Source organism: Medicago truncatula, chromosome 1 (genome assembly GCF_003473485.1).
Source record: "Medicago truncatula cultivar Jemalong A17 chromosome 1, MtrunA17r5.0-ANR, whole genome shotgun sequence".
Lineage (NCBI taxonomy): Eukaryota > Viridiplantae > Streptophyta > Magnoliopsida > Fabales > Fabaceae > Medicago > Medicago truncatula.
The window spans coordinates 18,175,746-18,201,892 of NC_053042.1; the positions used below are offsets into that span (position 1 = coordinate 18,175,746).

Here is a 26,147-nt window from a genome sequence, read left to right on the forward strand (position 1 = left end):
GACCAAATCTTTTATTATTCACACAAAAAACACTGTGATCTTGAGCACAGCATATCGTCAGCAAATGTCTTAGATTCCACTCTGAAACAAAGGAGTGTTAAATAAGTTCCCATCCAACATTGTTTAAATTTTTTGCAACACAGGTAGAAATTTTTTATTTATTAAATTGACACATGTTTAACTTGTATTTTGAAGACAAATTATCCTGTTATTCATTCCTACACCAATTGTTAGCCAAGACTCAAATATGTGGTAACGATACTTAACTAACTCTTCTCCTGTGTGCATAGCTGCGGCGTTTGTGATGAGTATAATGGCATAATTGATGGGTTTGAGTATACGAATGGCCCTTGCAACATTGTCTGGGTCTTGAATATTCCCTTCTTCCTTCATCAACTTCAAAAGGGGACCACCCCTACTTCCGCTATGATCATCTTTCCGTTGCAGTGGCTTTCATGTGCCAGTAACACAAGGGATGCAACGGCGTCGGAAAAATCCTCCAGAGAGCCGGTACGAAGGATGGAAATTAGTTCACAAATGAAGGAGAAGATGGACCGTCTGTGTCTTATGTTGGAATTGAAGAGAGTAATGTCTCTTGTAGCATTTCCTTTTTATTTCATCAACCAGTTAGCTATAGACCTGTTCAAATCTTGCAGTTTCCTATTGATGTTCAAAGTTAAGAACCTGTGCATGAATTTGCACAGTGAGGGAATAGTAAAATCAGCAACAATAGAGGTATGCATAAATTTAATGTATTTTTTACTATGGAAGTCTCTCAACCATAGTAAAAAGTGACGCAGGCTCCTAGCTTATGAAACTCTTCAATAACCATACCAACCTGTCTTTGGTGGAATAAAGCTTTGTCATTGTTATCACTTTCATACATAGCAAGCTATTTATCCAACGAATGTGAGATCTCAAATGAAATAGTCGGGGTTGAATAGAATGCATTACGTACCATAAGTGTTAAAGATTCAAAACAGAAAGACACCAAAACTGACAAACAGATAAAATTGTTAGCAATCAATTATTTAGATGGAATCAGATACGAAACTTAGAACTGTTGTCTCAAGCAAGCTATCCTTTCCGTCATCATCTTTACTATTTTCCCATTCAATCAACCAACTCAAGTGTAAACACTCTACTTCTTTTGAGATATTATTTGGTTTACATATTCATACAACATATTATTTGGTTTTAGTTATGCACACATGTTCAAGCAGCAAAATACATCATCAAAAAACTCAAGTGTTTGAATTCAATTTTCATTATTCACAAAAGTAGATTCCACCACTGAAAGTTCCAAACCATAATAGTGATAAGATAAATTCCTCTACATTCAAATCAATCAAATAAAAGCCCAATTATTATTATTACATATTTTCCACATTAAGCCACTCTTTGACAGTAAACTCATCTAGAAATTTTTCCAAATAAGCAACATCTCCATTAATTTCAACCCTCAATTCCATTATATTTTCATACTAGCTTAGTGCACATAACCTATTTAGATTCACACAAACAAAATTAGAAGATTAAGACAACCACAAAAGGTGGAAATTGATAATCTAAAATTTATATATATCGTGTCAGCAAACTGTTCAATAATCGACGATGATATTATAACTAAGGAAAATTAGATGACAGCATCGACGGTATCTCACACATTCATAATATCATTCTTCATAAAAAAAAAATATAAACAGAAAAGAAACACTAATTGTTTTCATCTTCAAAATCATCACTTGGAAGCTCATTCAAATCAACATTCCTGACAACTCTTGACCCTAATTCGGTTTCATCTTTGCTAACATTCTTCATGCCTTCAATATCAAGGTTAGAGCCTGCTGGTTCCTTGGAATCTTGTGATGTTTGAAAAATCGTGTCTTTAGGAATCCTCAACTTCAGCACCAAGTTCTTTTCGTTGTGGCAAACACACCTTGTTAGCAGCACACCTTGTTCCTTCATCTTCTCATTATCATCCACCGTATTGCTGGAAATCTTCTGCCTTTTAGTTGATCCCTCATAACCCCCGTGAGACAAATATAACAATGTTTTTGCAGCAATAGTAATTTCCTCATCATTATCAGCAATACGCCTTCTCCTGGGACTCCGTTTTTTGGTCTTATACGATATTGGCGGCAAGTACTTTGACAAGTCAGTAGCTAGTAGGAACTCAAGATGGCTCTGTTCCAAGGAAGATTGGGCAGTCGGTGAGTGAATAATAGTACCCTTCTTCAAACCCTTTGGAGTATGCCATCTCATATGTCCCTTCAAAGCATTGTTGGATAAAAATACCTTGTTACAAACATCACATGTATGGTTCTTCGGTTTCCCATCATCATGATCATGGTTGTGAAGAGAAGAAGAAAAAACACAAGTAATTTTTATAGTCTTCTTCAAGGTGCCGCCGTTATTCACATCATGATCATGGATCTGTTTGTTTGTTTCAGGTTGAACAAGAATCTTCGAGGAGCGGTGAATGGTTTTGTGGCCACCAAGTGATTTACTAGAGGTGAATGTTTTGTGACAAAACTCACAACTGTAGATTCTTGAACCTGGGTTTTTCTTATCATTTTCAAGAGATTGTTGGTGATCATGATCATGGCTGTTTTTGGGTTTATCAAACGAATGGTGAGAAGAAGGTGAAGAATAGTGTTTGTTCATGATGTTGTGAGTGATTTGCTCAGGAGAGTGTACAGAAAAACTATAGGGTTTGAACTTAGGGTTTGAATCTTGGTGTTTCTCAATTTCATTACCATGATGATATTCATAGTTGTTTTTGGGTTTGTGATCGATTGAATGATGAAAATGGAAATAGGGTGAAGAAAAAGAACTCTTCATGATCGATGTAGCAGTGGAATTGAACTGAGAAAATAGGGTTTGAAGAAACAAAGCGATGGAAAGCGTGGATGTGAAGCACCAAACAGATCGCGCGAGGTTTATAAAGCAATAGCTAGGGTTTTCCGAAGAAATAGCTAGGGTTTATCTTAATTTATCTTTCTTTCATCAAACTTCAACTTTGTCACCGTTGGTTTATTTTCATCACTCCCTTATTCTCATTTCCTTGTTTTATTCTATTATATTTCTCCTTTTACTTTTTTTTTTTTAATAAACAATATATTTTTAGTAAACAAATACTTGACATTGCGATTTTTTTTATAACAGTACATTTTGTTCGAGATTGAGCAAGACTTAATCCCCAAGGTCAATGATCTAATCGTGGAGTCAAAGGCCAAACAAGACATACAAGTCAAGTACAAACCATCTAATACAGTAAAAAGTTGTGCTGCAGACCATAAATAACAAAGCATTTCTTGATGTCATCGTCATCTTCTTTTTTGTTCATAATGTCATCATCATCTTCTTTGCTCATGATAAGATCACCATTTTCTATGTTCATAAAGATATAACTTTCATCTTCTCCGTTCAAAATGCATTTGCTATAATCTTCTTTGTTTAATGTGCTCTCTATTTGATTGGTAGTTTTCATCGCTTAGGTCATGTAAACCGAGTTTAAGTGTACATTTAATAGTTCAACATTGTTCAATAAATCTATGTAATCTCAGTTTAAGTATGTACATATAAACTTATTTTAAGTAGGTCATGTAAACTAAGTTTAAGTGTACATACTTAAACTCTGTTTAAGTAGCTCATGTAAACTGAGTTTAAGTATACATACTTAAACTCAGTTTAAGTAGGTCATGTAAACATAGTTTAAGTAGGTCATGTAAACTGAGTTTAAGTGTACATCTAAAGTTCAACCTTGTTCAATGATATGTAAACTTAGTTTAAGTAGGTCATGTAAACTGAGTTTAAGTGTACACACTTAAACTGAATTTAAGTTAACCTCAACAATGTAAAACTGAAACTGTTGTACAGTGCAGTTGAACAAGAAGAGGAAAATTGAAACCAGCGTTATTGAAAAAGAAGAAAAAATTCACTTATTTATATGTAATCGAGTATGAATGAAAGATGTTTTGATTCACTCTTTAATCTTCGATAGAGATTAATTGAACATCAGAATTGTTTAATCGTTGGTGGGTGAAAGAGAGTGGAATTTTAGAGTGACAATTAATGAAATTAAGATTTTAAGAAAATTTATATAAAAGGACAATTTTGGTATTATCAAAAACTTTTTAAAATACTGGGTGTAACCAGAAATATATAGGGTGTGAATAGAAAAACTCTTTAATTAATTATGAGAGAAATTTTTTCATTTAATTATAATGATATCCTGTTTGTTATCATGTGTGCATCAAAAACATGATAGGATTAATGCTTATCATGTCTTTATCATATCTTATCTCTATCCAACTTTATATAATATCCTGCCTCTATCTTATCATGACCATCAAATGAACCCCACTCTCTTTTCTCAATCCAAAGAGTGAATACAACCTTGGGGTACCTTTGTCCATTCTTCATAATTTACCTCCCTTTATATTTTCACTTTTTTTCTGATTGATTGCTATGGATTCAGGTATTTTCCACATCCTTCAGACGTTTGTTCTTGATGTTGTTAGTATGCATGCTCAAATATTTATTTGATTGCTATGTTTACTACATGTTCTCTTTGTAAAAAAAATACATTTTATGTTTGCGCAAGTTTTACAAGAAAATATACAATAGTCATGAAAGTTTCGTCCTACAACATGGGAAATGGATCCTCTCGTGTTAGATTTTGGACATGTTGAATCTCAACCTTTGATTGTGATAGTGATAGTGTGTGTTTAAAAGAAGAGATAGATGGATCATACATGAGGGATTAAGAACATAACCTCCTCATTTTTTTTTTTTCAACATAAGAGGATCCCCTAGATCATGACATGTATAGTGAATATACGCAATTTTAATGTATTTACAAAATATTTTTTTTAAAAAAAAAAAAAAAAAATCCCCTCAATCTCCAATGGCTTGTTTTGAGAGAAATGAATGTCACACAAATGCTTGTCTAAAATAATCATTTTCCTATTTTTAAGCCTTTTGCATCCAAGTACCTCTAACTTCCCCTCACTTTTATTTCCCATTGTTATTTTTTCCCTATTTTCTCTTGACAATTTTCATCTTTACATTTTTTTCACCAATTTGTCTTTCTTGAATTCCCATTAGAAAATTATGATGAATGATTTTATTGACTCTTTTCCCTTTGGCTTCTAATGCATTGATTGTTGTTGAAATTGGATTGATTTCTTTTAGAGGAAAATTGCATTGGTTTGATGCATGATATTGATGAAGTTACATTTCAAAGTTTAATTAATCATCCTCTTGATTTGAGGTATGGCAGGCATTAATGTGGCAGCATTTGCTCATAGTCCTATACACAAAGCCATAATATTGAAGGATTATGCTAATCTTAAGGAGATACTTGGAGGGTTACCAAAACTTAGTAATCCGTATGAAATAAAAACCGAGGCTGCATCGATAGCTGAAGATGAAAAAGCGGCTGCGATTTCTGCGGTGGTAGATAGAAGAGATGTGTTAAATGGCGACACACCTCTTCACTTGTCTGTAAAACTCGGTGATGTTGACGCGGCTGAAATGCTCATGGCTGCTGGTGCCAATATTAGATTGAAAAACAATGAAGGCTGGAGTGCTCTCAGACAAGCTGTCATAAACAAACAGGATAAAATAGGATTGATTATGATCAAGTATTCTTATAACGAAATGGACGAAAAATGGTTCCGAAGGTTTCCTCGTTATTTCGGGACAATGAGAAGGATGAGAGATTTTTATATGGAGATAACATTCCATTTTGAGAGTTCTGTTATACCTTTTATCTCGAGGATTGCGCCTTCGGATACTTATAAAATTTGGAAAAGAGGTGCTAATATGAGAGCTGATATGACTTTGGCTGGTTTTGATGGTTTGAGAATCAAAAGATCTGATCAAAGTGTTCTTTTTCTTGGCGATGATTCAGATGATGAGAGAATACACCCGGGATTTATGTGTTTGATTTCACATGAGAAAAAAGAAGTTGTTGTTCCTTATTTAACTAGACCTTCAAAACCAGATGAAAAAGAAATGAAACAATATTTGGCGAAAAAATCAACCGAAGCTAAAGTTGTTAGGGTTGGAATTGATGTGAGTCAAGCACTTCTTGTTCCTCAAATAACATGGAGGAGAAAAGAGAAAAAAGAAAGTGTAGGGCCATGGAAAAGTAAGGTTTATGATATGCAAAATGTGGTTTTCTCTGTTAAGTCCAAAAAGGTTCCTGGTGTTCAAGCTCAGGCGAAGTTACCTGCCAAAGAGAATCCGAAGAAGGAGAATGAAAAGCTTGATGATATTTTGACCGATGAAGAAAGAAAGCAATTAGAAGCTGAAATGAATTTTACAGAAGAAAATTATGGTCAAAATAAAAAAGAGGCTAAGAAAGGAAAGAAAGGGAAGTCTAGTGGACATAAAGAAAAGGATCATCATTATCACAAAGGGAAAAGTACCAAAATTAATGGTTCCAATTCTGCTAGCAGTAGTGGTAGTCACAAGGAGGAAAATGGTGAGAGTGAATTTAAAAGAGGGGTGATGCCGGTACTTTGGCTTTCTCCAAACTTTCCGTTAAAAATTGAAGAGTTTTTACCTTTACTCGACATTCTTGCGGAAAAAGTTAAAGCTGTTCGTCGTGTTAGAGAACTCCTTACAACAAAACTTCCAAAGGAAACTTTTCCTGTCAAGGTGTGTGCTTTCTTTTGCTCTTTGTTATGCATTTTACAAACATTATAGATTTGTTCTCTTTAGTCTGTGTTATTTTTTATCATACAATTTTTCATTATTTGACAAGCTTTGCTGTATTCATAATGTTCTCTATACTATCTTGCCTATGAAGCACGGACACTCCTCAGATTAAGCGTGTCGCGTCCGACACGACACATATAATTACACTGAATTATGTGATTTTCGTGTAAGTAGCATGTCTCTTTTTCCAATAGACATTACATCAACCACATTGGCAGTGTGGACACACACTCCATCTACTTTTTTATTTCTTGTTTTCTAATGTTTTCTTGATCATTTCAATTTTTACTCTTTTGGTTTATGACTGTAAAGTCATTTCATTTCTTTGCAAATTCAGATTGCAATCCCTGTGGTGTCAACAGTTAGAGTATTTGTTACATTTACAAAGTTTGAAGAACTACCAAAAGTAGATGAATTTGAATCAGCTCCATCAAGTCCTACTTCTGCTGACTTTGAAAATGCATCCGAAGAAGCCTCATCATCGTCGTCGTCGTCATGGTTTCAGTGGATAAGAACTCCTTCTCAGTCCAATTTATCTGCTGCTGAAAACTTCAGTAAAGCACAAGACCTATTTACAATTCCCTCTGAATATAAATGGGTTACTATTGATTCAAAGATAGAAAAGAACAAGAAGAAGGAAACAAAGTCATAACTAATTAGCTAGGGTTAGACATTTCGCTTCTTTCTGTTGTTACAATTAATTGTTGAACCAGCTTTACTTTTATTGCATTGTTTTTAGTTTTTACATATTAATTTTCTTATACTGTTATTTCAATGCAACACAAAAATAAAGAATACATGTGAAATAGAAATAACTTGATACTGACACAACAATGAGAGGAGAGAAGGAAGATAAAAATTGGAAAATGATTTTTATGATAGTAAATATATAGAAATAGCTTTAGATTTTTTTTAAAAAAATTCTAAATTCTTTTAGCTCAAAATCTATTTTAGCCCCCCCAGCCATTTGAGTGAGTTTTGATTGTACTCCATGTAAAAACAATGATTTAGATTCCACCTTGTCATTTCAAAATTCTTTGATTTTAGATCTTAAGCTCATCTGACTAGATAAATAAGATTATGTGCATGTTGATCGTATATAATAAATGATATGGCACACTGAATCAACCTTTTTTAATTAGGTGCTATTTCTAGCTATTTTTTTTAAAGAATAGTTAAACATAATAAATAAGGTCTTTTTTTTAATTCTTTATATTCCTCTAAATCACATTCATCACCAACTTCGTCGTCTATCTCATTAAAACTCATTCCCCTTTTATCTTCCTCACCTTTATCTTTCTTTTCACATTCATAACTTCATCATAAAATTCACCCAACCTAGAAAATAAAAATCCAAAAAATCACATCAAAAACCCATAAAAATCACAAATTTCAATCTACTTCTAATTCTCTTCCCTTTCATCACATGCATCACAAAATTCATCATCAAACTGAGTAAGAAAATTCTCCTTCATCTTCCTCACATAAAATTTTTCGCTTCACATTTATAACTTCATAATTAAACTTGGAAATTGAAAAAAATTAAATAATGAAATTGAAGATGAGAGAGAAGACTAGGAATTCTGGAAGAAAAAAAAAACTTGAAATGGAAATGAATTGAAGAATTCAACAAAGGATTCTAGAAAATTGGAAGGGAGTTGACATACAAACACGCAAGAGAGAGAAACCGAATGAAATTCTTATTTGTTTTTTAATAATAACCCGTTACAAACCAGTGTTTCGCACAAGTTCAATAATGTATTTGATAAAAAAAATTATTCGAAAGAATAGATGTTAAAATACGGAACATCGTGATTCATTATAAAATATATATGGGCTGATTAAGAGTGCACATAATCAATTTATGAGATTATGAATTGACATAATATTTAGGATGAAAATAATTTGAACCAATGATATGTGAATTATTATTATATATTATCCAAAATTATAAAAAAGAGTGTTGTTATTATAGAGTTACCAAAAAATGATTTTTTTTTTTTGAACAATCAAAAAAGAAATTATATTAATCACCACAAGCAACTCTTCTAGCACAAGGTGTGCTAAAAGAGCTACTCTACAAACTTAGAGTCATACAAACAACCAAAACAAACCATTACGTGATGCCCAAGCATTGTAAGAGACTTGAACAACACATATCTGAACCAAACCTAAAAACAACCTTATTGGCTTTCAACCAGGCTAAAGACATATATTTAACTTTATCTAACAACCTAGAAATAGAAGTTACAACATTATTGAAAAGTCTGTTATTACGTTCGTTCCATAAAACCCAAACGCACAAGAGCCAAATAAGCTGAAGAAAATCTCTAATAGCTTTACCTCCACCTGTCAAGTTCACAAACCGAAGAAAATGATCAAGAAGAACATTTGTATCAACACCAAGAATACCCAGCCAATGGCGCACCAGAGGCCATAAAGATGAAAAAGCGTCACAAGATAGAAACAAATGTTGCGCTGTTTCACTCATGCCACAATCTGAAACACACAAAGAAGCTTCTAAGTCAAGCACCCGTCTTTGAACCAAATTAGCTTTAGTAGGCAATCTATCACGAAGCAACCTCCAAGCAAATAAAGAAACCTTCAACCATCAAAGATGATGCAGGATCCCTAAGAGGAACGTCTCTAGAAGTCAGCATGTGATATGAACCACGAACAGAGTAACCCACAAAAGGGTTTGGCAACCACACCCATCTGTCTGAAACAAAATCTTGCAAAGAAACATCAGTCAATAAGGCCCTACACTCCTCTAACTCCTCCTCCTCCCAAGCCCACAACCTCCTCCTCCACTTCCACGCCTCCCCACCCCGCTCAACACCAAGAGAGAACAAGTCTGCCACCGTAATGGATTTGTTCTCAGAAAGATCGAACAACCTAGGAAACCGCTCACACAAAGAAACCGATCCTAACCACTTATCATACCAAAACAAAGTGTCAGAACCATCCCCCAACTTCTTAGACACACACTCCCCAAACCAACCTCCACCTATATCATCTCCCCCTTCTCTAATCCACCCTACCTCCCTCCACCAAGAAGAACAACTCCGGCCCCCAACCTCCCACCTACTTCGCCATAACGGGCGACTAAAACTCGATACCAAAAGCCACTCCTATCAACCAGCATCCTCCAACACCACTTCCCTAATAAAGCCAAATTAAATTCTTTCAACCGTCGCACCCCCAAACCTCTAAACTCCCTATGAAGGCACACATCATGCCAACCTATCCAAGATATTTTCCTATGGTCCTCACACCCCCCCCCCCCCCCCCCAAAAAAAATAAAAATAAATAAATAAAAAGTCAACGGAAGAGATTATACCTGATGGAGCTTTGAAGAAGGAAAGTGCATAGACAGGCAGAGAGGTCAGAACAGACTTTAACTAAACCAGACGGCCGCCAAAAGATAGAAAACGACTATTCCAACCAGACAACCTAGCTTTTATACGATTCACAAATGGTTCCCAAAAACTCAAACGCCGAGAATTTCCCCCGATAGGAAAGCCCAAGTACAAAAACGGCACCTTACCCACTTTGCAATTTAAAACAGACGCCGCCTCACTTAACCAAGAAGAAGCGATATTCACACCAACCAAGCTACTCTTATGAAAATTCACCTTCAAACGAGACATGACCTTAAAAATAAAAAGTGCAGCCCTTAAAGCACGGACGTTAGCCCAATTTTTAGTTCCTAGCAACAAGGTGTCATCAGCAAATTGAAGATGTGAAACCACAACCGGATTAACCACCCAAAAACTATACCCAGTAAACAATTGAGCCTGAACCAAAGATTTCATCAGAACATTTAGGCCCTCTGCAGCCAACAAAAGAAGAAACGGTGACAGGATTGATACCCATATTTACATCAGATGAAGTCTAGGATTAGAGTTAAGGTGATCTGTTCAAAGTGTGGATCATGAACACAATATCTTTATTTGGGAACGGCTTGAACGTGCATATTTTTATGTGCCTTCTATAGATCAAAAATTAGCTTATTACCTACCTCTAACATATGTTCTCGGCAAAAGTTGAAGCATTGGCCGCCTAAGTATTTTCCGTAACTTGCTCTCTTTGTCGATGAGTGTGATTGTTTTTCATGTTCCTTTTAGAAATGTCTTTGATATCTCATTTGGGAAGTGCTGGGAACAAAACAAGTTGCAGATAAATAAGAACTTTGCTGCATATGCAGTTGGCCAAATCCATCTCTTTCACAATAGAACCCGTGCAGGATCTCAAATTTAGCCATTGACTACAAATGGAAGTAAAGAACTCAAGGTAAATAGATGGTAAATGATAAAGCTACGAAGTATTTTTTTTGTTTCATAGTGTTACATCAACTATATTCCCACTGCATAAGGAAAGACATCTTTCATGTCATTATCAAACTTATACAAAATCCTATCCTCTGATAATGACAAATTAATTAGAAAATAATATTTTTTATCTTTCAACACAATATTCATACACGGTTTCTTTCCAGTCCCAATTGGCGTTGTCTTACAATCACATGAAGAAGCCTGATGATTTCTTAAAAAAAATTACATCTATAAGAACATTATAATCGGAGAAAACACATAAATAAATTAAAGCACATAACTATACCATATAATAGTGAGGTGGCAACAACCACATCCCACCTATTTGCAAATTACAAAAATGCCCCTTCTATGGGTAAAATGGTAAAATCATAGGGATTAATATTTAATATATAATAAGTAGATGGCAGCTAGAAAAATAATAAACGAAAAAGAAATAAAAATCCAAGTCATCTAATTAATCATTAGTCAACTGTCACGGAAGCTTACTTGCATAATGTCCTTAGGGTCTAAAATAAAATAAAAAAATTGAAATGGCAAAGGAGAATCATAAAATTTTATTTTTATAAGGGGTAAAATCAAAACTCTTCGAAATAGCAGGGCGACAAACATTATTTAATCCATTTACATAATGAGTGTTCCGGTAGATAAGTACCAGGGTTACAAAAATGATTTATTTTTAATGAACATCCGACAATTATTAGCCAGAGATAGAAAATTGAAATTTTTAAAATGAACACCAGATAGTTATTTATCAGATGTACAAAATGGAAATTTTTTATTTTTAAAATGAATATCCGGTAATTATTCAATGGAGGTAAGAAATTTAAATTTGTAAAATGAACATTTTTAAAATCAACATCCGATAGTTATCTACTGGGGGTACAAAATTGAAATTTGTGTTAAATGAACATTTTAAAATGAACATCCGGTATTCCTATAAAAAAAAACAAAAATGAACATCCGTACCTGATGCTCCGGTTGTTATATATCGCATATGTTATTAAAGACAATTTCGTAATTTTAGGATGCCTATAGAGATATGGGGGCCTAAAAAGTAAAAACAAATCTTTTTTTTATTTTATTGGATTGGATAACCGATGTAACAAATATCAACCTAGCCCATGAAACGCGAAGTTTCCTTCCCACTTCCTTGCCCTAAACTACGTTCAGCACAATGAAAACGCGTGAACACGGCACAATATATATAAATCACCTCATCATGGAGGAAAAATAAAACAAAATTCCAAACCCTAATCAGCGTGTCGTGTAGTGTTGCAAAACTTTCTTTTCCCTCCTCGGCTTTCTGGTAAAAGCAACTACACCATGGACGACGAGGTTCGCAAAATCTTCAACAAGTTCGACAAGAATGGTGACGGAAGGATCTCTGTCACAGAGTTGGAACAAATGCTTTCGAGCCTTGGATCCAAATGGACAACTGATGAATTGAAAACGATGATGGAACATATTGATAAGAACGGCGACGGTTACATAGATCTCAAAGAATTCGCTGATTTCCACTGCAATGATGATGCTGCTGCTGCTGCCGGTAAGGATGAGGAGCTTCGCGATGCTTTCAACCTTTACGACCTCGACAAAGACGGTGTCATCTCTCCCACAGAACTGCATATCGTTCTTAATAAACTCGGTGAGAAGTGCTCCCTCGGTGATTGTCAGAGAATGATAAGCAACGTTGATGCCGACGGTGATGGAAAAGTTAACTTTGATGAGTTCAAGAAGATGATGACTCGCTGATGCTGTTAGGGTTTAGTTTTTTTTTTTTTTATCTTTTCTCTGCAAACATTCTCTGTTCTTTTTGGTGCTTTGTTATTGATATATGTTCTCTTCAGGTGTTTAGTAATTGATATATTTTGCCATTTAACAAAATGTTTTATCTTAAGTGTTGATCGTTCCAACAAAGCGTTTCAAAGTGCAAAAAAATTAAGAAAAAGAAAATTATATCTTTCAAAGTAATGAAAATGAATGGAATAAATGTCATACCTCCCTATTCTTTCTTTCTCACTACAAAATATTCAAGTCAATCTTACCCTAATCAACTACAATATGGAATACATTGATCACATACTATGCCTTATTCCCATACGAATGCTGTGTTTCTGCATAGATGAGATATGTTTCGATTAGGTCGTGGGTTGTTGTCCGGTTACAGTTCTGAGTATAGCTATTGTGGTGTTTACTCTCTCTGCGGCTGTTCTGTTTCGATCCGCTTCTGTTGTGAAGTGGATTCAAGGGGGCTGTGTTTTCTGGGCTTTAACTTTTGGAGCCCTCCTTGTCTTGTGCTCGATTGCGTTGTTAATACTATTTAGCCTTTTCTAATGAAAAAGAGTTAAACAATGCAATTTATAAGATAATATGTTATACAATTTTTTCTTATTTTTATATGGAATCTCCCTTATAAATGTAATTTTTGTTATCTGACAATTTATATATCTATATAAAAAACAAAATCATTGCATCACAGATTATTGTAGTTGATTAGGGAGAGATGCATTCTCAAATGAATTTCAAGCAGTAATCCGATTCACTTAATAATATTTAGGTCGTTGTGTCCAATCGAAAAGACTATCTAATTAGTCGTCAAAGGATAAATGGAATGTCTTAGGTAGAAATGTCAAAAAACTCAGCTCTTGTAAATAACTCCCGGATGCTTTATATATGTCAAAAAACTTAAAATTTATGCACAAGCTGAATGTGAAAGGAAGAAGGTTTACCTGCTAATTGATCGATATTGAGTAAAGATTGAAGCTATTTGTTCCATTGATTGTGATGAAAACGCAAAAAATCGCAAGATTTAGAAGCATATTCAAATTGAGCGGAAAATAGAAAACAACTGCTTAAAAACTGCAATCTGATTTATATAATGAAATTTGAGTATTCCGTTAGTTAAGTACCAGATGTACAAAAATGAAATCTTTTAAAATCAACATCTGCTAGTTATCCACCAAAGATAGAAAATAGAAATTTTTGAAATGAACATCAGGTAGATATCTACCGGGGATATACACAATAAAAAAATTAAAATGAACATCTGGTAGTTAAGTATCAATGTTTCGGTGGTATATACCAGATGTGTTATTAAGGGAAATTACGTACCGGATGTGTGGGGCAAAAAGAAATCTTATTAATTTTTATTGATTGGATTGGATAACAGATGTAACTAATACTAACCCAGCGCATGAAATTACCTGAAGTTTCCCTCCCACTTCCTAACCCTAACCTAGCTAATTCCTGCACAAGAAAACGCGTGAAACTTAAACAGCACAGTATATATATAAATCACCTCGTGGATGAAAAAGAAAACGAAATTCCAACCCTAATTAGCGTGTCCTATAGTGTTGCAAAACTACGCCATGGACGACGAGGTGCGCAGCATCTTCAACAAGTTTGACAAGAACGGTGATTGAAAGATCTCTGTCTCGGAACTGGAACAAATGCTTTCGACGATTGGATCCAAATCGACCTCTGATGAAGTAAAGCTACTGATGGAACATATTGATCAGAATGGTGACGGTTACATTGATCTCAAAGAATTTGCGGATTTCCACTACAACTATGATGATGCTGCCGCTGGGAAAGACGTAGAGATTCGAGAGATGCTTTCGACCTTTACGACCTTGACAAGGACGGTCTCATCTCTCCCAATGAACTGCACATCGTTCTTAACAAACTTGGTGAGAAGTGCTCCCTCAGTGATTGTCAGAGAATGATAAGCAAGGTTGACGCGGATGGAGATGGAAAAGTTAACTTTGAGGAGTTCAAGAAGATGATGGCTCGCTGATGTTGTTAGGGTTTAGTGATTAAGAAGATAGAGCTAGTTTTGTTAATATCTTCTTTTATTGATCTTTTCTATGCAAACGTTCTCTGTTATTTTTGGTGTTTTGTTATTCATATCTATTTTCTTCTGGTGTTTAGTTATTGATATATTTTGCCATTGAAAAAAATGTTTTATCTTAATTGTTATCATTCCAATTTCCAACCCTCTTGAGAAAGAATTATATCATGTTCACAAAGCGTTTCAAAGTGCAAAAAATTAAAAAAACAAAATTCTATCTATATTAATGAATGGAATAAATGTCATATTTCCATATTTTTTCTTTCACACTACAAAATATTCAAGACAATCTTACCCTAATTAACTACAATAAGTTACACATTGATCACATATTATGCCTTATTCCCATACAAATGCTGTGTTTCTTCATTGATGAGATATGTTTTGATTAGGCCGTGGGTTGGTGTCCGGTTATAGTTCTCTTTGCTGCTATTCTGTTTCGATCCGCTGCTGCTGTGCAGTGAATTCAAGGGAGCTGTGCTTTCTGGGCTGTTTTTTCTTGTGTGTACTGTTCTTGAGCCTCTTGCTTGTCATGTGCTCGATTGCGTTATTAACAACATTTAGTTTAATAATGTTTACCCTTTAAAATACAATTTTTTCTTATTTTTTAGATGGAATCTCCCTTCTAAATGCTATATTTTTTGTTATCCGAATATATATAATAAACCAATGCCTTGCATCACACAGTTAATCATTATTGTAGTTGACTAGAGAGAGAGATGCATCCTCTAATGAATTTCCAACAGCAATATTTCTTATTCCCTTGTAATAGCATTAATGAATAACTGTGATCAACCCTTCTGCGGACATTTACTAATCCACATCATCACAAGTTCAAATAGTGTTAGAAGAATCTGTTTATTTCAAATATCTGTTTATTAAATTCAGCCCAAGTTTAGAACTTTGTTTTTCATATTTCAAATATCCGTTTATTTGTTTTAAAGATAACACAGGTGGTTTGTACTGAGTTTCTTGAGGAAAAGGAAACATTTCCTAAATGTATGTTGTTATGTTTCAGTTTCCCATATGTCTCTTCAGTCAACTCCATGCCTAAAGTTTTTCAATCCGATTCACTTAATAATATTTAGGTCATTGTGTCTAATCGAAAAGACTATCTAAGTTGTCAAAGAATAAATGGCATGTTTTAGGTAGAAATGTTAATAGCTTCAAATATCACAAACATTTGTTCATATGCTTTTAATTAGTGAAATATAAGAAATTTGAACTATGGTAACAATTTAATTTTAAATATGTTATTTGAACTATTATAATGTTGAACTTGAAACAGGTGTTGATAGATGATTACCAATTAAATGTTAAAATGAACTTTTTTGAAATTAGACAGAGATAGGGAAATGTACCGAAATATAAATCTACATTGTTGCCTTTTTGTTTCAAAACTATCTGAAATCTGAATCGAAGAGGAACATTGGTGTGGAAGGTTAGTTCTATTGGTGCAATGTTTTGTTGAAAAGCTGATGAATTTCTTAAAAAGGAATTGAATACTGAGAAAGGGATCCAAAGGAAAGTCTAATATGATAAAATGTAATGTTTTAAAGTTGGCTGGCTTTAACAGGACTTTGAAATGAAGCACAATTTCTTTTTTCTTATAGCCTAACCCATACATATTCATGACAATTTGGTGCCAAAATGATTACAATTAAAAAGGAAAAAAAAAAAGAATGAGAAAAGAACGACGACAAATTATCAATGAATATATATTGTTGTTGTGTCACTAAAAAAATATCATATCATCAACATATATCTGCACAACAAGAATGGTTTTTTCAAGAGTCCTTTTGAAGAGTGTTGTGTCAATCTGATCTCTTTTAAAATCATTTTTAATCAGGAAATTATTTAGTCTATCATACCAAGCTATGAGAGCTTGTTTCAAGCCATATAGTGATTTCTTAGGTTTATAAACATGGTCAGGATGTTTAAGATCCTCAAAACCATAGGGTTGCTTGACAAACACTTCTTCTGATATCACTCCATTGAGAAATGCACTCTTTACATCCATTTGATATAATATTATGCCATGATTTACTGTATAGCATAGAAGTAACCTGATTGCTTCCAATCTTGCAACTGGAGCAAATGTTTCAGTATAATCAATGCCTTCTTTTTGACTGTAACCTTGAGCAACAAGTCTAGCTTTGTTTCTTACTACTTCACCTTGTTCATTCAGCTTGTTTCTGAATACCCATTTTGTTCCAATAATGTTCTTCTGCTAAGGTTTGGGTACCAGATCCCACACATCATTTCTTTGAAACTGATTAAGCTCTTCTTGCATAGCTAGTATTCATCCATCATCTGAAAGTGCTTCTTCAACTGTAGCAGGTTCTATCACCGACAACAATCCTATCATAGACACTTCTTGTCTGAAATATGATCTTGTCCTTCTAGGACTTTCTTTGTTCCCAATGATTTGATTCTCAGGATGTGAAGACTTGTACTTGAATGTATTCCTGGATTGATTAGCTTGCTGAGAGCCATCTTGAGCTTCATCAAAAGCAACTTCATCTTGAGCTTCTGGAGTGAGTTCAGCTTCTGGACTATTGATGAGTCAATAATTAGTTATTTTAATATAATATTTAAGTCCGTTTTATTTATATTTGAGTGTATTTTATTTAAGTTTATCTCCTTTTTAGAACTCTTTTACTACAATTGCAAGTTATTATATTTCAGGAACAAATATTCTAAAGATTGAGTCTTGGAGCAAAAGAAAGGCGAATTGGAGCTGATTCGTGCCAAAAATATAAAAGATCTTATACAAAAATATATGGTGCAAGGATTGAGGACAAAAATATGAATATCTCATACAAAAATATCCTGTGCAAAGAATTTGAAGATCTTGTACAAATATATACAAGAGGCGCGCCCCACTTTAGTCCTTTTGCTGCTTTTGCTTTTCGTACAAGCTACCTATTAGTTTATTTCTGACCTAAAAGCCCTTGGCTTCTTGTGGACCATTCTAGTGATGTATTGCTTAGGTTTTAAGTTGTTATAGACTATAAATAGAGTAGCTAGCTATCATAACAATTTATCTTTTGTTCTCTAAAATAATAAGTGACAATTGTTTCTTTGAATAAAAGTTCACCTTTATTTTATGTTCTTCTTCTTCTTCTTCTTCTCTTCTAGGTCTACAATGAACGTTAGTGAGTATGCTTCTCTTGTCTTGGGATGGTTGGATAAGTCTAATGACATAATCCTAATCAAACCAAGCTTTAACCCTAATCTTATGTAACCCTAGTTTCTAATCTAAATTCACCGTTTTAACATGAATTAACCATTATCAAACTGTGGAAACGAAAGTTGAGGGTTTGATAATTGTTAATCCATCATCTAAAATATCAATTCATAAAACGAAAGTGGAGTTTTGATATTCGAACAAGTGAATTTAGACAAGGATTGTAAAGGCAGCGAAATAGTCTTTGCAATCCTTGAGACATATAAGTTTCGAACTTCAAGGATTTTAATAGTAATCAAGTCAGCGAAATAAGCTTGATTGCTAAAAGGAACCAAAATCTAATAGTAATCAAGTCAGCGACTTGATTGTTAGAGGAACATAAGAGAAACTAGTCTTTAGAAGTTAAGTCTAACATAAGGTTCTAGGTTTAATAGTTTGGTTTGTGAAGGATTTGTCACCATGACGGACCAATGATCCAAAGACACCTTTTTATTATTATTGTTATTTTCATTATGTTAAAAATCCAACCTTTATAATCTCAAACTCTCATCTAATCATTATTTAAAGTTAATTGAATTCATAACTCCTTGTCGGAACGATACTCTCTTTTTACTACTTCGGTAGAACTGTGCACTTGCAGTTTTATCTCATCAACTATCTTCAGATTCAAAATTCTGATCAGGTTCTGGAGTGTCTTCAGGCACCTGTATATCTGCAAAACATTCATATTCTTGCTCTGGAGTTTCATTTCCAGGCTCTTTGTCATCAAATTTAACGTGCATTGATTCTTCAACACAGAGTGTCTCTCAATTATACACTATGTATGCCTTTGACCTATCAGAGTAACCTAAAAAGATTCTTCTTTGGGCCTTGGCATCAAATTTCTTTAGGTAGAGCTTGTTATTTAGAATGTAACATGTACATCCAAATTGATGAAAGTAAGAGATATTGGGTCTTCTTCCCTTAAAGAGTTCATATGTTGTTTTCTCCAAGATAGGTCTGATATAGATTCTATTTTGATCATAACATGTTGTATTCACTGCTTCTGCCCAGAAATGTTTAGCCAAATTATTTTCATGAATCATGGTTCCTGCCATTTCTTGTAAAGTTCTATTCTTTCTTTCTACAACCCCATTTTGCTGTGGAGTTCTAGGAGAAGAGAATTCATGGATGACTCCATGTTTTTCACAAAAAGTTTCAAATGGCTCATTTTCAAATTCTCAACCATGATCACTTCTAACTTTTAAAATTTTCATTTCTTTTTCAGATTGTATTTGAGTGCAGAAGTTGCTGAATACATCATAAGCATTATCCTTATTTCTCAGGAATTTTACCCAAGTCCATCTGCTGTAATCATCAACAATAACTAATCCATATTTACTTCCATATAAGGATGCAGTGCTAACTGGTCCAAATAAATCAATATGAAGTAATTCTAAAGGTCTGGAGGTTGAGACAGTGTCTTTTGTTTTAAAAGAAGATTTAACAATCTTCCCTTTCTGGCATGCACCACAAAGTGCATCTGAATGATAGTCAATGTCTGGTAGGCCTTTGACAAGTTGTAACTTACTAAGTTTAGAGATTAATCTCCAGTTAGCATGTCCCAACCTTCTGTGCCACATCCATCTCTTATCATTCACCGATAGAAGACAAATTACCTCCTGATCAACCAGTTCAGAGAAGTTAATTTTATAGACATTTTCTATCCTCTTTCCTTTGAATATTATGGACTTGTTATCCTTGTTGATTACTGTGGAGTTGGTCTTTCCAAACATCACATCATAACCATTGTCACAAAACTGACTGATACTTAAAAGGTTATGTTCAAGACCATCTACCAAACACACATTATTAATAGAGATAGAGGAGTTACCAATAATTCATGTACCAATGATCTTGCAGACTGGTTGCCTCCAAATTTCACACTTCCTCCTTCTTTCATTGTGAGGGTGAGGAACATAAACTTCTCTCCTGTCATATGCCTTGAGCAACCGCTGTCTAGGTACCATGATTTTTACTTTTCCTTTGCTCTTAGACATAATTGCAGTATTGACATTTTAAGATTTAGGTACCCATTGTTTTATGGGTCCTTTGAGGTTGGTACTAGAAGTTATACTCTTCACTTCTTGTACCTTGTGATGTGAGTTTGATAGCTTCTGATTAATCACTACCTTAGGTGTAGCACCTTTTGGTTTTGACTTCTGAGAAGCAACAACTGTTTTATTCTTCTAAAACTTAGACTTCGGGATACCAGATTCTGGTTTCAACAAACTCTGAGGAATAAGTTCTGATCTCTTCAGAATCTTGATCTTTGAAGTTTTAGAATCAGAGTTTATCATTGCCTTTGGCTTAGAGTTTTTTGGCTTTGAAGTGATCTTAGCCTCAGAGTTGGAAGCTTCAGGTTCTGACTGAACTACAGTTTCAAACTTAGCACCTTCAGGTACGAAAAAGGTTTCCAATCCTTCCTTGATGCATTCACAACACGCTTTAAGACTGATTTCATTAGGTTTCCCTCCTGAGAATCCAATCCTTTTACCATTGTTTCTGTAAATGCTATAAATCATTGAAGCAACTTTGCTTCTGTCAATACCAGATATAATAAAATCTTCAAGAGCAATTTCTTGTTTGCTTAAAGATTTTCCATTACACTTTTCTTGTAGCTTCTGACAAAGAAACTCGATCTTCTCTTCATATGTTTTACAAATGAAGTCAAGACCTCTAAGTCCTTCTTCAGAAGCTTTCAGATCCAATAGAGTTTATTCTTGTTGTTTCATTAAATCAACATATTTTTCTTTCAAATCTTTCAACTCATTGGTTCTAAGTTCAAAATGTGTAAGGAGCTCTTTAAGAGACTCAATAAGTTCTTCTCTGGAAATTTTAGATTATACCTCATTTTCATCTTCAGATTTTGAGTCAGAATCAGCTTCTGATGTCACTGTAGCCACTAACTCTCTAACTACATTTGCTTCATCTTCTGCTTCTTCCTTTTCAGACCCATATTCACTGTCTAAATCTTCCTAGATTGCCATTAAACTCTTCTTAATCTGTTTCCTGAATTTTCTTGAGTTGAAGCTAGATTTCTTTGACTTGTCCTTTGATTTCTCCTTCTGAAGATCAGGGCAATCGGCAATGAAATGTCCAGGCTTCTTACAGTTGAAGCATCCCTTCTGATCTTCTTTCTTGAAGCTCTTGTAGCCACTTCTCTTGCTCAAAAACTTCCTCTTCTTCTTTGCCAGATACTCCAGCTTGTTGGAGAGCATTGCCATCTTCTCAGTAGGATTTTCATCTGAATCTCCATCAGGTGATTCTTCTTCAGATTCAACTTTAAGAGCTTTTGATGACTTTCCTTTAGATGGTAGAGCAATAGATTTACTCCTCTTAGCAGGTTCATGTTCATTTAGACTTATCTCATGAACTTTGAGAGAGCTGACAAGATCTTCAACACTTAAAGTGTTTAAATCTTTAGCTTCCTCAATAGCAGCAGTATTATCACAATAAATAGGAATATTGTTAGCATTAATCTGATAATCCACTAACTGATGTTTCATCCAAAGTAGTTGTGTGCAACAACTTGCAGTTGAAATGTATTATGTTTCTGCTATAGACATAACAATAGTTGCTTGTCTTTTGCTATTCCAGGATATCAGATTCTCACCAAGAAACTGACAGTTTCGACTGGTTGATTTTCTTTCAATCCTATCACCAGCATAATCAGCATCACAAAATTCAACCAACTTATAATCTAAGGATTTCCTATAAAGGAGTCCAAGATTAGTTGTTCCTTTTAAATATCTAAAGATTCTCTTAACAGCTGTTAAATGAGATTCTCTAGGATCTGATTGGAATCTTGCACACCTGAAGTGAATTCAAGAATTTTTTCATACTTGGTTAATTTCAGTGGCACATGAAATGCTCAAATTATATGAAAGATGTGCTACAATTTATTTGTACGACTCACTTGATATTGGTGATTATATGAAACTCCCTGAAGGATTTCATTTGTGTGACACACATTATCAAAACTATTGGAAGGATGACATCATTTGTCAATTTTAAGGATTTCGAAATGAATTTGTTGTAATCAATTTTATGCTAATGCTATAAATATTATTAGAACTCACGAAGAGATTCTAACATTCGTTATATAAATGCTAACATGGACAAATTTAATTGATTATATACTAGAATGATTGAGATGTCACTTGGCGTAAGTAAAAACCATGTCCTCAAGAAAATTATGAACAATTTGAATTGGTCAGTCGAGGAGACTAACATATTTTGCTTATTATATATATATATATATATATATATATATATATATATATATATATATATATATATATATATATCGTGGTACTTTATTTTTGTCAATATTAGTAAATATAGATATTGCAGCAAAGTCAAACATACAGCTTGAACCTTAGAGAAAGAACAATATCACCAAATTGATTGAAAATGCTAACACCACATCAAGGAAGTGGAGAATGTTCTTTATTAAGGATTATGATTATACACATACAAGAAACTTGCAGTTTTCTAATTTTAAAAGCAGGTTCTTTCAACAACTCAATATAATTGTCTCATATATAATTGTCTTTATGAGGGGAAGACAAAAATGTTTTCTGCACTCTTTTTCTCTTAATCATGGTTTTATCCCATTGGTTTTTCCTGGTAATGTTTTTAATGAAGCAGATTATGACACAAAAGGATGTTGTACTCTTTTTCCTTCACTAGAATTTATTTTCCTTTGGTTATTTCTATAGTAAGGTTTTAATGAGGCGTATCATCGATGGACATTCAAGGGGGAGTGTTATGAATATTATAAGTGGATGTCCATGTAAGAATTTGGTTATTGGGTCATACTACTAGCTTATTGGGCTATATTGTGTTTGCTCCCAAGTCATTGGTGTTTGTTCCCCAAGTCATTATATTTCTCTATAAATAGAGCTCGTATGTAACCTAATTGTACATCACAAGAGAATAATATAATCATCTCTCTTCACTTTCTTTCTCCTTCACTACTTCTCTCTACTTTATTCTTGTTCCTATTTCTTTAGTTTCATAACATTTCTAATGTTTTCTCAAGTTTTCTTCCATTTTTTTTTCGAACTCCAAAACTCCTTCGTCTTTATATTTGAATGGTCTAGGTCTTTTAGATTATTTCCTCTTGTTTTTCTAATCATTTTTCTTATGTTGCTTGATTAATTTTAGATGGATGCGGTTTTTAAGAATCATGGGGGATTAAAAACACCTCTTATATTTTTTATTTATGAATGAAAAATGAAAGTGGACCATAATAAAGTATTACAAATTATCTCATAGATTTGGTAACTACCTTGTGGTTATGCATGTTTTAAGAGATTTATAGGGGTAAAAATGCCCTCTTATATCCTAGATGTTTGGAGTAAGGTTGTTTAGTCTTCGGTTATATCAATGGCGCTCGACTGGAACATCACAACTCATGATATTTGTTCTAACATATGACAATTGACAGATCTTATTTTTTTTGTTTATGACATTTGGAAAGATAGAAATAGTCATGTGTTTAATACGAAGTCTTTGATTGGTAATCAACTTTTTCGTCTTGTAATGAACCAAAGCCAATTTCATTACACACATGTGGATTCTCAGGCTCATCCCTTGAGACACAACATAGAGATTTCTTGGATTGCTCCACCACATGATCATTATAAGGTTTAATGTTGATGGGATCTCATAAAAGGCTATCATGGATTTCTACTAGTGGTTGTTTGATTTAATACTCGTGGTATGTTCATTTGTGGTTTCAACAATAAAATTGCTTTTTGCCCTGCTATGTGGGCATAACTCTAAACTGTTCACAATTAAATAGAAATGACAAACAATAATTTTGAAATGAATTCTTTATTTGTGGTTAATATGGTTAATTTCAAAATTCAAATCTTCTTCACACGCGTTCATTCAGCTTCTTCTTCAAGAGGTGATTTTTTTTTCACCTCCCTGAATATAACAACATTCAGTATGTCATGTGTATCGTGCGACTAATCAATGTGATGACCTATTATGAAATCTCGAGCACTCTTCTTGAGATTTTAATTGTATTTTCTTTGATCTTTTTCCTCCTAGTTTGAATTTTGTTTAGACAGACGAAATAACAATAAATATTTGATAACTCATACACACAAGTAGAGAAGCCGGGGTTAGAAATCTGCTCATGCCTCATGGTGTCTGACTTAGTAGTGTCGAGATTTTTTGCACTTGAGCTAGGACTTGTGGACTATTATTTTAAAACTTCTCCTAGTTCGTAACTTTAAGTGTGGTTAATTTTTAAAGTTTCATGTACTTGTGAGCAATCTAAGGCGTTTAAAGAGCAATTTTCAAAAAAAAGTTGGAAAAAATTGAAGGCCAAAGAAGAAGATGAGTTGGGTAAAAGAAACGAACCGGTCCACAACGCATACGACATTACGCAAGCGCTGATTGCAACTACTGGATTGTGGACCCGTGTACTAGATTGTGGACCCGTGCGCCGCACGGGTCTTATAAACTAAACAATTAAATATATAATTGCATGATAACTAAATTCAAAGATGAAAAATATAGGTTTTTTCAAAATATTCTGCATCCAATACTACATACGACAGTAAGAATTCTTGAAATGTCTTAAAACAACGTATATTAGATGGATACATATTGAATATTTTGACACACTTCTTCATAGACGATGTTGGACATCTCATCTGTATCCTCACCATATTTGTCAATTATTAGTATCTTCGTCCCTTCTCTGAATGTAACTCTGGAAACAACCACATATAATTGTCCATGTGAAAAGACAGACGTTGGGACGTATACACCGTGTCCTAATGGCTGCCCTTGGCTTTTGTAATCCTTTAGGTATGGCAGACAAACAAACAAATGTATAAACATAGACTATTCTCAATAAACATAGAGTAATAAATGTAAAAAAGAATGACACATTCATCAGGGAGTGGAAGTTTAACAGGCGTTGCTATTCACTATATTTATGTTTAACACGTAATTTAATGCTTGTGGGAAGCAAAATACCCATATGAGCTAACGATATGATTAACTATCGGTCTGCATATTTTTTTAGGCGTGCAAACAATGCCATTCTCAAAACATAAATAAACTGAGAAACGAATATTACATTTTTTGGAATATTAATAATAGAGTTAATGGTGTTTTACCCCCTGTAATATAGATCATTTGTTGTTTTCCCCCTGTAAAATATTTTTTTTTATCTACCCCCTGTAAAATATATTTTTTTGGAATATCCCCCTAATAGGTTTTTATATGACCTATTAGGGGTATTCCAAAAAAAAAAAAAATTATTGGGGGGTAAATCAAAAAAAAAAATTTACAGGGGAGAAAACAAAAAATGACCTATATTACAGGGGGTAAAACACCATTAACCCTTAATAATACTATACAAATCTCAAACGTTGATTTTGATTGATACAAATCTCAAACGTGAAATTATTAGTGATCATGTAGTTTTATGGATTGTATTAACCACGTGCAAACAAAATCCAAACACATTTCCCTCAAAAAAAAAAAAAAAAATCCAAACACATTATTAAGAAGATTTCATCTTTTCAATATTACTTCCACACAAATGCACAACTTGTTCGCAATTGAGGTCGTCCCAAGGAAAAATTAGAACTAAAACACCGCAAGTCCTCAAAACAACTATTAATAAACCAATTTCAAACTTAATATACATACTACCTCCGTCCCGATTTAACTGAGACTTTTGCTCAATTCACACTTGTTAAGAAAAATGTAATAATGAAGGAGAGAGAAAAATTGTTTTAAGTGCTCTTGTTAATTATTGATGCATTCTCCACTACCATAAATGCAAAGTAGAATTTATTGAATTGGGAGTGATGAAAATAGTATTAATTAGAGTTATAAAAAGATTAAAATAATTAATATTGTATTGAAAAATGAAATGACTCAATTATTTTGAGACACTTTTTTATTAGAAATGACTCAGTTATTATGAGACAGATGGAGTATTATATACGTGCATCAGCTA

General features: G+C 33.7%; 2 protein-coding genes and 1 pseudogene across 2 annotated transcripts; all 3 read left to right on the forward strand.

Annotated features, from left to right (window-relative positions):
• The first annotated feature begins 5,280 nt into the window (after positions 1-5,280).
• LOC25483091 (ankyrin repeat domain-containing protein 13C) lies at positions 5,281-7,384 on the forward strand. The gene is made up of 2 exons (XM_013611740.1): positions 5,281-6,672; positions 7,070-7,384. Exons 1-2 carry the CDS (start codon positions 5,281-5,283, stop codon positions 7,382-7,384), a joined length of 1,707 nt encoding a protein of 568 aa, XP_013467194.1.
• A 4,927-nt stretch (positions 7,385-12,311) lies between these two features.
• Positions 12,312-12,935, forward strand: LOC25483093 (probable calcium-binding protein CML27). Its single transcript, XM_013611742.3, has one exon. It carries the CDS (start codon positions 12,393-12,395, stop codon positions 12,819-12,821), a length of 429 nt encoding a protein of 142 aa, XP_013467196.1. The 5' UTR covers positions 12,312-12,392; the 3' UTR covers positions 12,822-12,935.
• A 1,502-nt stretch (positions 12,936-14,437) lies between these two features.
• Positions 14,438-14,865, forward strand: LOC25483094 (probable calcium-binding protein CML23; annotated as a pseudogene).
• Positions 14,866-26,147: the final 11,282 nt, after the last annotated feature.

Bases quoted from the DNA above. Each gene is read 5' to 3' on its own strand.
- LOC25483093 (XM_013611742.3), top strand. From the start codon at position 12,393: ATGGACGACGAGGTTCGCAAAATCTTCAACAAGTTCGACAAGAATGGT.
- LOC25483091 (XM_013611740.1), top strand. From the start codon at position 5,281: ATGGCAGGCATTAATGTGGCAGCATTTGCTCATAGTCCTATACACAAA. The intron at 6,673-7,069 runs GTGTGTGCTTTC...TTGCAAATTCAG, and splicing joins AGGAAACTTTTCCTGTCAAG to ATTGCAATCCCTGTGGTGTC.